Source organism: Hemiscyllium ocellatum, chromosome 18 (genome assembly GCF_020745735.1).
Source record: "Hemiscyllium ocellatum isolate sHemOce1 chromosome 18, sHemOce1.pat.X.cur, whole genome shotgun sequence".
Taxonomy (NCBI): Eukaryota; Metazoa; Chordata; class Chondrichthyes; order Orectolobiformes; family Hemiscylliidae; genus Hemiscyllium; species Hemiscyllium ocellatum.
Window position 1 is genome coordinate 42,572,547 of NC_083418.1, and position 13,382 is coordinate 42,585,928.

At 40.7% G+C, this 13,382-nt stretch overlaps 1 protein-coding gene across 3 annotated transcripts in view; it reads left to right on the forward strand.

Annotated features, from left to right (window-relative positions):
• Positions 1-12,561, forward strand: part of dennd5a (DENN/MADD domain containing 5A) — a 268,461-nt gene extending 255,900 nt beyond the window's left edge. For all 3 annotated transcript variants that reach the window (XM_060838913.1, XM_060838915.1, XM_060838914.1), the window contains 3 exons: positions 7,684-7,807; positions 10,578-10,746; positions 11,958-12,561. In XM_060838913.1, coding sequence (XP_060694896.1) covers positions 7,684-7,807; positions 10,578-10,746; positions 11,958-12,141 — 477 coding nt within the window. In that variant the 3' untranslated portion in view covers positions 12,142-12,561. The remainder of the gene's footprint in view (positions 1-7,683; positions 7,808-10,577; positions 10,747-11,957) is intronic.
• The last annotated feature ends 821 nt before the right edge of the window (positions 12,562-13,382 follow it).

Below are 13,382 nucleotides of genomic sequence, written 5' to 3' on the forward strand. Positions count from 1 at the left end.
CAACAGGGGGGGTTATAGAACATAGAAATATACAGCGCAGTACAGGCCCTTCGGCCCTCGATGTTGCGCCGACCGAAGCCTACCTAAACTACACTAGCCCAATAACCTCCATATGCTTATCCAATGCCCGCTTAAATGACCATAAAGAGGAAGAGTCCACCACTGCTACTGGCAGGGCATTCCATGAACTCCCAACCCGCTGAGTAAAGAATCTACCCCTAACATCTGTCCTATACCAACCTCCCCTTAATTTAAAGTTGTGTCCCCTAGTAACAGCTGACTCCATTAGTGGAAAAAGGTTCTCACTGTCAACCCTATCTAAACCCTAATCATCTTGTACACCTCTATCAAATCTCCCCTAAACCTTCTTTCCTCCAATGAGAACAGCCCAAAGTGCCTCAGCCTTTCCTCATACGATCTTCCTACCATGCCAGGCAACATCCTGGTAAACCTCCTCTGCACCCATTCCAATGCCTCCACATCCTTCCTATAGTATGGCGACCAAAACTGCACACAATACTCCAGATAAGGCCGCACCAGAGTCTTATACAACTGCAACATGACCTCAGGACTCTGGAACTCAATTTCTCTACCAATAAAGCCCAGTATGCCATATGCCCTCTTCGCAGCACTATTTACCTGGGTGGCAACTTTCAGAGATCTGTGTACATGGACACCAAGATCCCTCTGCTCATCCACACTATCAAGTAGCCTACCATTAGCCCAGTAATCCATCTTCTTGTTACTCCTACAAAGTGAATGACTTCACACTTAGCTGCATTGAATTCCATTTGCCACCTTTCTGCCCAGCTCTGCAACTTATCTGTATCCCGCTGTAACCTGCCACATCCTCCTTCACTGTCCACAACTCCACCGACTTTCGTATCATCCGCAAACTTGCTCACCCAGCCTTCAAGCCCCTCCTCCAGGTCATTTATAAAAATGACAAACATCAATGGTCCCAAAACAGATCCTTGTGGAACACCGCTAGTAACTGCACTCCAAGATGAACCTATACCATCAACTACTACCCTCTGTCTGCTTCCAGCCAGCCAATTCCTAATCCAAACCTCTAATGCACCCTCAATGCCATACCTCCGTAATTTTTGCAGTAGGCTACCATGGGGTACCTTATCGAACACCTTGCTAAAATCCATATACACTACATCTACTGCTTTACCCTCGTCCACTTCCTTGGTCACCTTCTCAAAGAACTCAATAAGGTTTGTGAGGCACGAGCTGCCCTTCACAAAACCATGCTGACTATCCTTGATCGCATTATTCCTATCCAGATGTTCATAAATCCTATCCCTTACAATTCTCTCTAAGACTTTGCCCACAACAGAAGTGAGACTCACTGGCCTATAGTTACTAGGGCTATCCCTATTCCCCTTCTTGAACAAGGGGACCACATTCGCTATCTTCCAGTCTTCTGGCACTATTCCTGTAGACAACGAGGACATAAAAATCAAGGCCAATGGCTCCGCTATCTCCTCCCTAGCTTCCCAGAGGATCCTAGGATAAATGCCATCAAGCCCAGGGGACTTATCTATTTTCACCCTTTCCAGTATTCCCCAGACCTCTTCCTTACATACCCCAAAGCCATCCATTCTAATCACTTGTGACTCAATATTCACATCAGCAACAATGTCCTGTTCCTGAGTGAATATTGATGAAAAGTATTGATTTAGTGTCTCTCCAATCTCATCCGCCTCCACGCACAACTTCCCACTACTATCCTTGACTGAACCGATACCTACCCTCGTCATCCTTTTATTCCTGACATACCTATAAAAAGCCTTTGGGTTTTCCCTAATCTTACCAACTAAGGACTTTTCATGTCCCCTTCTCGCTGCTCTTAGCTGTCTCTTTAGATCCTTCCTGGCTACCTTATAACTCTCAATCGCCCCAACTGAACCTTCACGCCTCATCTTTACATAGGCCGCCCTCTTCCCTTTCACAAGGGATTCCAATTCCTTATTAAACCATGGCTCCCTCACAAGACCCTTTCCTCCCTGCCTGACTGGTACATACTTATCAAGGACACCCAATAGCTGCTCCTTAAACAAGCTCCACATATCATTTGTGTCCTTCCCTTGAAGCCTATTTTTCCAATCCACGCATTCTAAGTCATGCCTCACCACATCATAATTTCACTGTCCCCAGCTATAACTCCTGCCCTTCAGTGCACACTTATCCCTTTCCATCACTATAGTAAAAGTCACCGAGTTGTGGTCACTGTCCCCGAAGTGCTCACCTACCTCCAAGTCTAACACCTGGCCTGGTTCATTACCTAGAACCAAATCCAGTATAGCCTCACCTCTTGTTGGCCTGTCTACATATTGTGTCAGGAAACCCTCCTGCACACATTGGACAAACACCGACCCATCTAACAAACTCAAGCTATAGCTTTCCCAGTCAATATCTGGGAAGTTAAAGTCCCCCATAACAACCACCCTACTACTTTCACTCTTCTCCTGAATCATCCTCGCAATACTTTCCTCTACGTCTCTCGGACTAGAAAACTCCTAACAGGGTGACCTCACCTTTCCTATTTCTAACCTCAGCCCAAACTACCTCAGATGGCAAGTCTTCCTCCATCGTCATTTCCACCGCTGTAATACTATCCTTGACAAGCAATGCCACACCTCCCCCTCTTTTACCCCCACCTCTGACCCTACTAAAACATTTAAACCCTGGAACCTGCAACAGCCATTCCTGTCCCTGTTCTACCCACGTCTCTGTAATGGCCACAACATCGAAGTCCCAGGTACCAACCCACGCTGCAAGTTCACCTACCTTATTTCTTATACTTCTGGCATTGAAGTGTACACACTTCAAGCCACCTTCCTGTTTACAGGCACCCTCCTTCGAGATCGATGCCATGTTCCTAACCTCCCTACACTCAAGGTCCTGTACCCTAAAGCAACAGTTCAGGTTCCCATGCCTCTGCAGAGTTAGTTTAAACCCTCCCAAAATGACTGAGTATTCTTTTCATCCTTTTCTACTAAAAGTAAGGGAGTGGCAGTGCTTATCCAGAAAAATCTTCAGTTCACATTATTAGAGCAGGTGAAAGATGAGCAGGGACGGTTTATGATTGTTAAAGCCCCGATACACAGAGAGAAATATGGTATTTTAAATGTCTACTGTCCTCCGGTACGTCCCCTCAAATTTTTGATTAGTGCTTTCTCTAAGCTGTGTGCCTTTGGAACACGGCACATTATTATAGGGGGGGATTTTAATTGTCTTTTGGATCTGACAGTGGACAGGATGCCTAATAGGCCCCCAAGTACTACTTAGCAGGCAAGCAGGTGGCTGACTTATGCGAGGAATTGGGGTTGATGGGTATTTAGAGATGTCTTCACCCTACCGGCAGGAACTTCACCTTTTTTTCAAACCCAAATAAATGTCACATGAGGATTGATTTCTTTCTGGCCCTTGGTCCTTCTGGATTCAATTATGGGTTGTAAAATTGGGAATATAGCCATCTCTGATCACGTAGCGGTATATTTGGAAGTTAAGGCCAAGAGTAAAGGGCTAGGTTTGCGGCAATGGTGCTTGGACCCTTTTCTCCTTAAGGATTCCAAATTTGTGCAATACTTTTTGAAGGAGTTTCAGGAATTCTTGACTATCAACTCAGGTACAACTAGTAGTCCGTCTATCCTATGGGAGACCACTAAGGCCTTTGCTAGGGGATTAGCTATTTCCTATTCGGCTAGCTGGAAATGAAGAAGGAACAGCAGCGTCTACTTGAGACGCGGTTGAAAGCCGCCGAGGTGGCACATTTTGCATGGCCTTTGGTGACCTAAGCTACTGCGGATCATACCCCTCCAGGCTGCCTTGAATTCAATACTGACCCAAAACACACAGGAAGAACTTGTTTTGCTAGACAAAGGCTGTTCGAGTATGGGAATAGGTCAGGAAACTATTTAGTGTACCTGACTAGGAAAAAGTGTGCTCCCCAATCCATTACTGCAATCAGAGACAGCGCCGGGGTCCTTAGGTATGATGCTAAAAAGATTAGTGAGGCTTTTCGGAGTTTTTACTCTGAATTGTATCGGTCTGAAGACTGCGAGGACAGGAGGGCTAAAATGGAGGCCTTTTTTAAGAACCTGGACCTCCCAGGAGAACCTTGGAACCTCTCCCCTTAATGCCCCCTTGACATTTCAGGAGGCAGCTAGGCAACTTCAATGTGGGAAAGCACCTGGTCCTGATGGTCTCCCGGGTGGGTTTTATAAGGAGTTTATAGGTTTCTGTCAGGGCCGATATTGGAGATGTACAATCATTCCTATATACATGAATGCCTACCCCCATCTTTGAGAGAAGCTAATATTTCCCTAATTCTTAAGAAGGGGATGGTTCCTGAGGATTGTGCCTCCTCTCTCTATTAAATTCAGATTTCAAGGTTCTGTCAAAGATCTTGACATTGACATTGGAAAAGTGTTGCCCCATATTGTTAAAGAGGACCAGATAGGCTTTATAAGGGGCTATAGGTCCTCTAATAATATTAAAAGGTTGCTGAATGTGGTCCAAGTTTGTCAGCAACCATCGCTTCAGGGGTTGGTGATTTCCTTAGATGCAGAGAAAGCATTTGACCGGGTGGAATGGCCATTTCTTTTTTATGTCTTAGAACAGATTGGGTTGGGTGAAATCTTTGCTAGGTGGGTGGAGGTTTTATATCGCCACCCTCTGGCCACAGTCATCACCAATGGGGTGAAGTCTGGGAACTGTAGAATTGGTAAGGGTAGTTGACAAGGCTGCCCCTTCTCACCATTGTTGTTTATGTTGATGATGGATCTGCTGGCAGAGGCCATTCGTCAGAACATCCCCATAACCGCTCCGGAAGTGGGACTGAGGGCACACAAGATTACACTGTATGCAGATGATGTCCTTCTGTTTTTATTGAACCCGATGACCTCGGTACCCCATTTGATACAATGTATTAATTCATTTGGGGCTATATCAGGATATAAGATTAACTTTGCAAAATCGGAGGCTATGTCTTTGGGGAACCTCAAGGATTTGCCAGAAGTTGAAGGTGGCTCTAAGTTCCCTTTTAACTGGTCACGGGCAGGGTTCTGATACCTAGGCCCACATTTGATCTGTTATTTTGGACTAACTTTGCTCATTTGCTCAACAATATTAGGCAGGATATCCAGAGATGGAAGGCTCTTCCAATTTTATGGCTGGGCCAAGTATCTCTCATTAAGATGAATGTTCTTCCTCATTTGCATATGCTTCCTATAATGTTTCCCAGGCCAACACTATGGAAGCTTGCAGGATGGTTTGGTTCCTTTGTCTAGCATCGTGGGTGGCCCGTCATCAAACTTACTAGATTGCAATTGCCTCAAGGAGGGGAGGAGTTGATTTCCCAGACATCAGGAGGTATCAATTGAGTTCCCTGCTGTCCTTTGTCTGCGATTGGATAGGTAGCGAGCCGAACTCAATATGGCAGGATATCAAGGCCTCCCAGGCAAAGTGCCCTCTTATTTACTGTTGTTCATGGATAAGATGAGGACAGTTATGGACCATTGCTGGAACCCCATTGTCATTAGTACTGTCAAGACATGGAGGGTGATGCCTCAGAGTAAGGATTGCTTATCCAAAACCATTTACACCTATAGTTGGCATGCCAGAGTTCTGACCAGGGATGTTGGACTCAGGGTTCAAACTATGGGCAGTGAGAGGAGTTTCTAGTTTGGGAGACTTGGTTGAGGGGGAGGTTATGATGTCTTTTAAGTAACTGAGCTGCATGTACAGGTTGCCCGGCAGAGATCTTTACTGTTTTTTTCAGGTTAGGGATTTCATCCAGAAGAAGACTACACTTCTCACTAAGCCCTATAAACCCGATACAGAGAGGTTGTTGCTACATTCCACAAGCACCCTTTCAGTTAGTGCCCTCTATCGCCTGCTGAGTGACAGGGCCTGGCAGGATATTAACTAGTTATGTGAGGTCTGAGAGCAAGAGCTAGGAGTGGAGATCTCTTCTGAAACATGGGAGAACATATGGGAAAATGCTCAAAAGATCTCAATTTGTGATAGGACGTACACTACATAGTTAAAAGTTCTGCAGGGTTCATCTGGCACCAAACCGTCTGGTGAAGTTTAAAAAAGGGGAATCTTCAGTGTGCCCTAGATGTAAAATAAATGTAGATACTCTTACCCATTGCTTCTGGACATGCCATAGGCTCCGTGTTTATTGGAGCGCTGTGGAAGGAGAAATAAAGAGGGTATTGAGGACTAAAGTCAAAGTAGATCCGATATCTCTCCTCTTGGGTCTACCAAATTTACCAATTTTAGATGGGCATGGGAAGAAACTATTTAATATTCTTGCATACTGTGCACAGATGAATATTCTGATGAACTAGTTGCCTGAGAACCTGCCGGGCTTGATGGAATGGCAGATATGAATTATGGAGCATATTCCCTTGGACTTTTTTACAAACATGGTGCACCACACAACAGACCATTTTTAAAAGACATGACAGCCCTACTTGCATTATTTGGATATAGATTTGTCAGCTACCTTAACTAGGGTGTTTGTTTAACCGGGATGGTTAGGTTTGTTAAGCACTGGATCTTGGAGGGGGGACTCCTGAGTTAATACGGGTATATGTACAATACTCCCATTCCTTTGTTTGGGAGCTTTGTGCCGAACATAACTGTTCTGTATTGGGTTTTGGGTTTTTTTGCTTTTCTTTCTTTTTTTGATCTATTAGTTATTTACTTATTTATTGGTGTTGCTTTGCACAGTGTTAGGTTATTGTTTTGTATTATAGGGTAGGTTACTAGTTAGTAGACAGTAGTTGTATTGTAATTTATGCTTTTTATTATACTGATATTTGTTATTGATTGTATTTTTCAATAATTTTATATGTTTGTAAAGTTTTAAAAAATTGCTAATAAATATATTTACAAAAAAAAATCTGAAGATGACAGTTACAAATAAATGTTGGGGGTGGAACCAGATTTTACAGAGAACGAGTATGGACATGATAGTTTGAATAGCTTTCTTCTGTGCTATAAATATTCCATTAATCTATAGTTAAAATTTTAAGTTTAAAACATTGGTGGGTTTGGCTAGGATATGAAATCTCAAATCTGTTTTCCAGCTTAAATCGAACTCCAACCTGCCATTTTTGGCTTTAACAAAAGCTACTAGGTGGATGGGTGAGCATCCCTCCAAGAAAACAGGTTTGAATTTTAAACATGATAATGAAGCTGAGTTCTATTGGCATTCTGTTTTTGCAATTTAACTATTATCTGCCAGTTTCTTGAGTAATGGGTATTCTGTTAGATTCTTCAAGGCAAGGATTTGGCAAATTCAGGAGATAGGTGCCTTTACAACTACCGTTTGGATTTAGGTTTCTGCCAGAGGAGCATCCACATTTGAGATTGTGGAACTCTTGCCCCTGCTTCCTTCCATCTCGCTTCCTGGTAACTTACACTCATTAATTAAAGTTTTACATCAAACGAGAGAATCACAAATCACAGGCCTTCTGAATATTACCACCTCTCCAACCTACTCTCTGACCAAACTGCTCCCTGCAAGTTGCAACTTCCATCCAGTTATTTCCTTTCAGCTACCATTTCCAATCATTTGGTGTATATATCAGAATATAAGTTCTCCAAGCTATGCTGTTCTTAAATAAAATGATGTATTTTCTGTCTTTTTTAATGTAGAGGGGAAGCCTAATGTTACTGCTCTGTGGGGAAAATGGACTTGTGTCAGCTTTAGAACAAGTGTTTCACCATGGTTTCAAGTCACCTCGACTCTTCAAAAGTATTTTCATTTGGGACTTTATGGGTAAATAGAATATTTGCAGTTTATTCAATGAAAGCCTGTAGCTTTTCTTTTGGTGGTATATTGTGATTTTGTCCCTATTGGTACAAGAGATTAAATATCAGCACATGTTGTGATTACAGTTATGAAATAATTCTGCAGAGAGTTTTCAGAGTAGGATATTTGTCAATTCGATCCATTTCAGTAGACTGGAATTCCGTACTCATTAGCATGTTTGTACTTGGTTTCCTGTTTGTTGATATAACTTTTTTTCTATTTCGATTTTATATGTAAATGTGTGTTTTTGTTCAAGGAAAACGAAGTATTAGCCACTAAGCTAGTATCTTAAATTCTGAAATCAGAAGGATGAATTAAGACAATCCAAAATAGACATAAGCACTGGGCCAAATTTTCATCTTTGGCTTGGGAACCACAAGTTAGAGTGATTCCTGATGTCACATCCCCAAATTCTGAATGAAGATGCATTCATGTAATTTTCATTGCAGAGGATCAAGGATGGGCTGAAGTTGGCCCTGCCACTTCCCACAGAATAATATGGGAACAAAGGCGGTTGGATACCAAGGCCAGCATGCTAGAGATCCACACTCATTCTCTGAGATATCAACCTTGGTGTTCTGTGGATGAGACTGTTAGGTCACTGATACCTCATCCCTCACCCACTTCTCTTTACCTTCCCCATACATCAATGTTCCTGCATTCACCCTTTATTTACCATGACCGCTCCATAGCTTCTGTGCATCTACCATAACCACACACAGTGTCAATAGGAGCCAAACTTATGACCCCTATAACAACAATGGGAATTCTTTAATATGTTCACACTTTAATAAGCTTGTACTTTAATATGCTTCTAAATGATAACATTCAAATTTCATTTAAAAACTTCTCCTCTTGGGACCTCATAAAAATGTATACCAAATACACAGCCGTTAACCTCCACATTTTAAATAAAGAGCTGTCATCTTAAGTGGTCATAGAACAGCCATGTAAAATCCTCTACAAAACATTTTGATCCTATTAACCCTCATATGGCTACCAAACTACAGCCTTTTCACAGCTGTGTATGCAACCTCTGCTGAGTTAAACCCATTATTAGATCTCAACCTAGCATTTAAAATGGGATTATGTTGCACCATTATATAAATAAACTTTCTAGACCTCAATAAAATTGTGCCTTTGAGTTTGTCTAAGTAGATAGCCGTCTAGAACATAGAATTTAGAACAGTACAGTGCGAGAACAGGCCCTTCAACCCATGATGCAATGCCAAACATGACACCAAATTAAACTAATCCCTTCTGCCTGCCCTTGGTCCATATCCCTTCATTTCTTGCATATTCACGTGCTTGTGCAAAAGTCCCTTAAATGCCCCTATTATTTCTGCTTCCAAATTCACTCCTGGCAGTGGCATTCCAGACTCCTACCACCTTCTGTGTAAAAGCACTTGTCCCACACATCTCCTTTGAACTTCCACCCAACCCCCCACCTTAAATGTGTGCCCCCTTTGTATTAGGCGTTTGAACTCTGTATAAAAGATTCTGACCGTCAACCCCATCTATGCATCTCTTCATTTTATTTTACAAAAGCTCACCTTTCAATCAAATATGCCTGACAATTGTTCAACTATTTTAAAGAGTCAACAAATATCAGATCTTTAAATCAATGTAATTGTTGAAGCATATGTTAAGGCGTTGCATTAGCACAGGTTTTCAATACCATTGAATGTAACTTTATTCACTGGAGAATGCATGGGCTGAATTTTCCTCTTTGAGGTTAGTCTGCTGGTGAGTGGGTTTCATGGCATCCAATCCACTGGAGGTTGGGACAAACTTCCTCATGTGATTTTCCACTGTTTATCTCATTAATTATTCAAGCAAGCTGTTAGGCACAATTCTTGGGGAATTGTAATGCTAGAGAATTGGAAATGGTTATCACTGGTGACATTTTCCAGCCTACCCTCCTCTGCTGCATCTAAAGCCCAGCTACACATCACTTCAGACTCTGCAAGCCAGGAACTACACTTCAAGTTGTGCTGCTTGATCGTGATGATGTTGTGGAAGAAATAAAAGCCATCTCCCCACTTCCAGGACAGGGTGTTTGTAGTGCTAATAGGAAGGGTTGTGGAGTGGAGGGCAGTCCTTTTCCCTGATGACCACTCATGGAAACCACGCAACAGCCTTAGCCAGACTGGGCACAAATAGCAGCATAGGTCAGTTCTGTGTCCTGTGCGAAAAGGACACGTGGCAATACCACAAGAATGCCAGTGATTTCCTGCACCCTGCAAGGGTAAATGCTACCATCTTCTTTCTGTGACCCCACAGTTCCAATGCCGTCATTTGTTTTAACTCTGCCACTGCATATACATCTCCCAAGGCTTGTGGATCACAACTTTCACATTTCATACATTGTGTCCATTCAACAGCTCATCTCATCCTCCTAAACTACTAACACTTTTGCCCTCCATGCTTCCTGCATACTTATTGAGACCATCTTACCACTGTTCCTGCTCATGCATGACTACAAACTGCTGTTGGATCCAGTTCATATCACTTTCCTTTTTAGAAGAACAGCTAATGGAGAAGGTTGGATTCAATTGAGTAATTTAAATTTAAAATCCCCATTGCTTCAGTTTCCGTGTTTGCCCCTTTGGCAAAATTGATAGCAAAAATTGATGGCAAAATCGGCCCCTTTGTTTGCAATTGAGGAATAACTTGCCATGTATTTGCATAGCTATGATACCTAACCAATATTGTACGATTCTTATTTTATCTTCAGAGAAAGCCTATATGTACTTTGAGAGTTTGGAACATACTGATCTTGCCCAAGAAGAGAATTGGCAAACTAGAGCCAAAAACTTTTGCAAGTTTGTTGCTGCTATAAATGGTGCTCCTCGGAACATTGGGAAGGATGGGAAATTTCAACTTCTGGTGTGTCTGGGAGCAAGGTAACAAAGTGCTTTATTTTTGCAGTACACAAAACATAAATAAATGTTAAAGCCTATGCAATCTAACTGAATCCGTGTTTTATTTGATTTAAAGCTGGTTATATTATATTTTTATTTTGTGTATGGTGGGACTGACAATATTAGCTTTGATATTCGCACATTGTTCCACTGGAATAAGATGAGATTTATCCAAGACTACACCATCTGACTGCACAGGAGCTGTTGAGGGGTTGAATGAAGTGGATGACAGAGAGGACTAAGGTGAAAGCTGTGCAACAGAAGCACATATGGAACTTGACTCCACATTCGCAGATAATATTGATGAGGGAAATCATGTAGATAAGCAACATGAGGGAAATCAGAGTAACGTTTGCAGACTGTGTAGCAATATTGTGAGATCAGAAGGAAAACCACTGCTAAAAGGATTCTGACTACAATCAGATAAGGAATAGCTCAATAAACAAAACAGAGTTGGACAACAAATGATGGAATAGACAATAATGTAACTAGGTTAAATCATAAAAATGTAATTTGGCCAGAATTGATATTCATTAGCAAATTGATGTGTAAGTTTTATTTCCAGAGAAATTCCCATAGATTAAATTTGAGTGCAATTGTTAAATGTGTTTGTACTACAATCCTGTGTTCACTATTGTTCTAAAGTGTTTCCTTTTAAGAATTGTTTAGCGCAGTTAACTTTATTTGCATGTATAATTCCAAATTGGGAAAGTTAAAGGCTTTGAGATTTTTCTTGCAGTTTCTAGTTAGCTGTTCTTCTAAAAAGGAAAGTGACATGAAGAAATTTCAGATATGTAGTTCTGGGAGAGGAAAATGCTATCAGGGTGCTAATAATTTCAGACCGTGACTACTTTGTTCAGGCAATGGAGTTTCTCAAGCGGTTGTCCTTTATTCTCTAAGGCAAGAACTATTGTACGAGTTGTCAATGAAGCATTTAAATGCCTGTCAAAAACAATTACACAAAATATACTAATCTCTTATTCCTCTCTCAGACTGATTAGATGCATAAATATTTTTCTTATATAATAAAACCCATCAATATTTTGATGACAGTGTGTCCTTTTCGTTCATGTTTGTACCAATCTGATACTTTGCTTAAAATACTGTGCTTTTGATTTTTCCAGTTGTATTTTGTTTCCCACAATTGATTAACTGGATTCAACCATCATGATGTCTTTTTTTTAACTTGTCAGGGATCATCTCTTGCATCATTGGATTGCGTTGCTTGCTGACTGTCCTCTCATCGCTCAGATGTATGAAGATACAGCTCTGATTAAAGACCACACATTAGTTAACTCCCTAATTAGAGTGCTGCAAACTTTGCAGGAATTTAATATCACACTCGAGACATCGCTGGTCAAAGGAATTGAAATTTAAAGATCACCAACATCCAATGGAAGAGTGTGCACAAGTGCATTGCACAAATTTTGAAATTAAAACTGAATGCAATATTGGAATTCAGCAACTTGTTTTTAAGTTGTAGAAACTATTTGCCATATAGTAAGTGCAGCGAGCCATTTTGAACCTGGTTATCCTAAGGTTTGAAAGAATGTACAGACATTCTGACTTTTAATGTTTAGTCAATCATTGTAGGTTTGTTTGGTTGTACAGTTATGTGTATCCTCTTCAAGAATTATGCTTGTTTCAAACTTCTTTTCTAAAGAAAATAAGAAGTGTTACACTTGATTTATTTTTCTGCACAGGCCAATCCTTGCACTGTTAACTTGCAGTTTAAAAGTGTCTGAATTTTTAAAAAGTGTACATAAGCAGGGCATAGGTTTTACTTTGTAGCTGCTTAAAAAAGTGTACATATATACATATGTTTGTAAAGTGTGTGTGTATGTAATATGTATAATATATAAACATACACATAGTATTCTTGTAAAATTCTTGGAAAATAGGTCGTATTTTTTCAAATGTTGAAGGGTTAAAGATCAGTGTCGGATATTAAGCTGAGAAAGTATTCATTTGTATTTCATTTTGATTAAAAAAAAATTTTCCTTGCCCCGACTTGGTTCCTTTTCATTTGCCTTTTATAACAAAGATGAGATTTGACTGTCCATAAATAAACATTTTCCCTTCAGATTCACGTTTCTATGAAGTCTCTGTGGAAAATATTGCATTTAAACATAATTTATTTGGTGTGGCTAATGTTCAGTAATCAAAAGGGTATACAGATTTATGCCAGTACCATGAGATAGACTTAGAACAAATTTTCATTCTTTCCAAATATTTTTTGAACCTTGTTAGAAACTTATTTCTTAACCATACTTTTGCTTTCAACTTTTGAAATTTAAAAAAATTAGCAATTTTTTTCCAAATTAATGAAAAATAAATGTCGCAATATTGAAAAGTTAGATGCAAATTTATGGTGAGCCTGTTCCCTGATAGTTGATTAGACCAGTTTCATCCTTAGTGTATTACAAAAGGTGTACATTTTGTGGGTGCACATTCGACTTTGGGGGTTCCATGCATTTTTCTGATAGGCTGCTACAACTCAATGAACCATCGGAGTAGGAAGTATAGGAGAAATTCTAGCCAGAGTATTAATCCCCTTTTTTTTCCTTTTTTTTGCACTTGGTTCAGGCTTACTCTTTTCAGATTATGAAACTATTTTT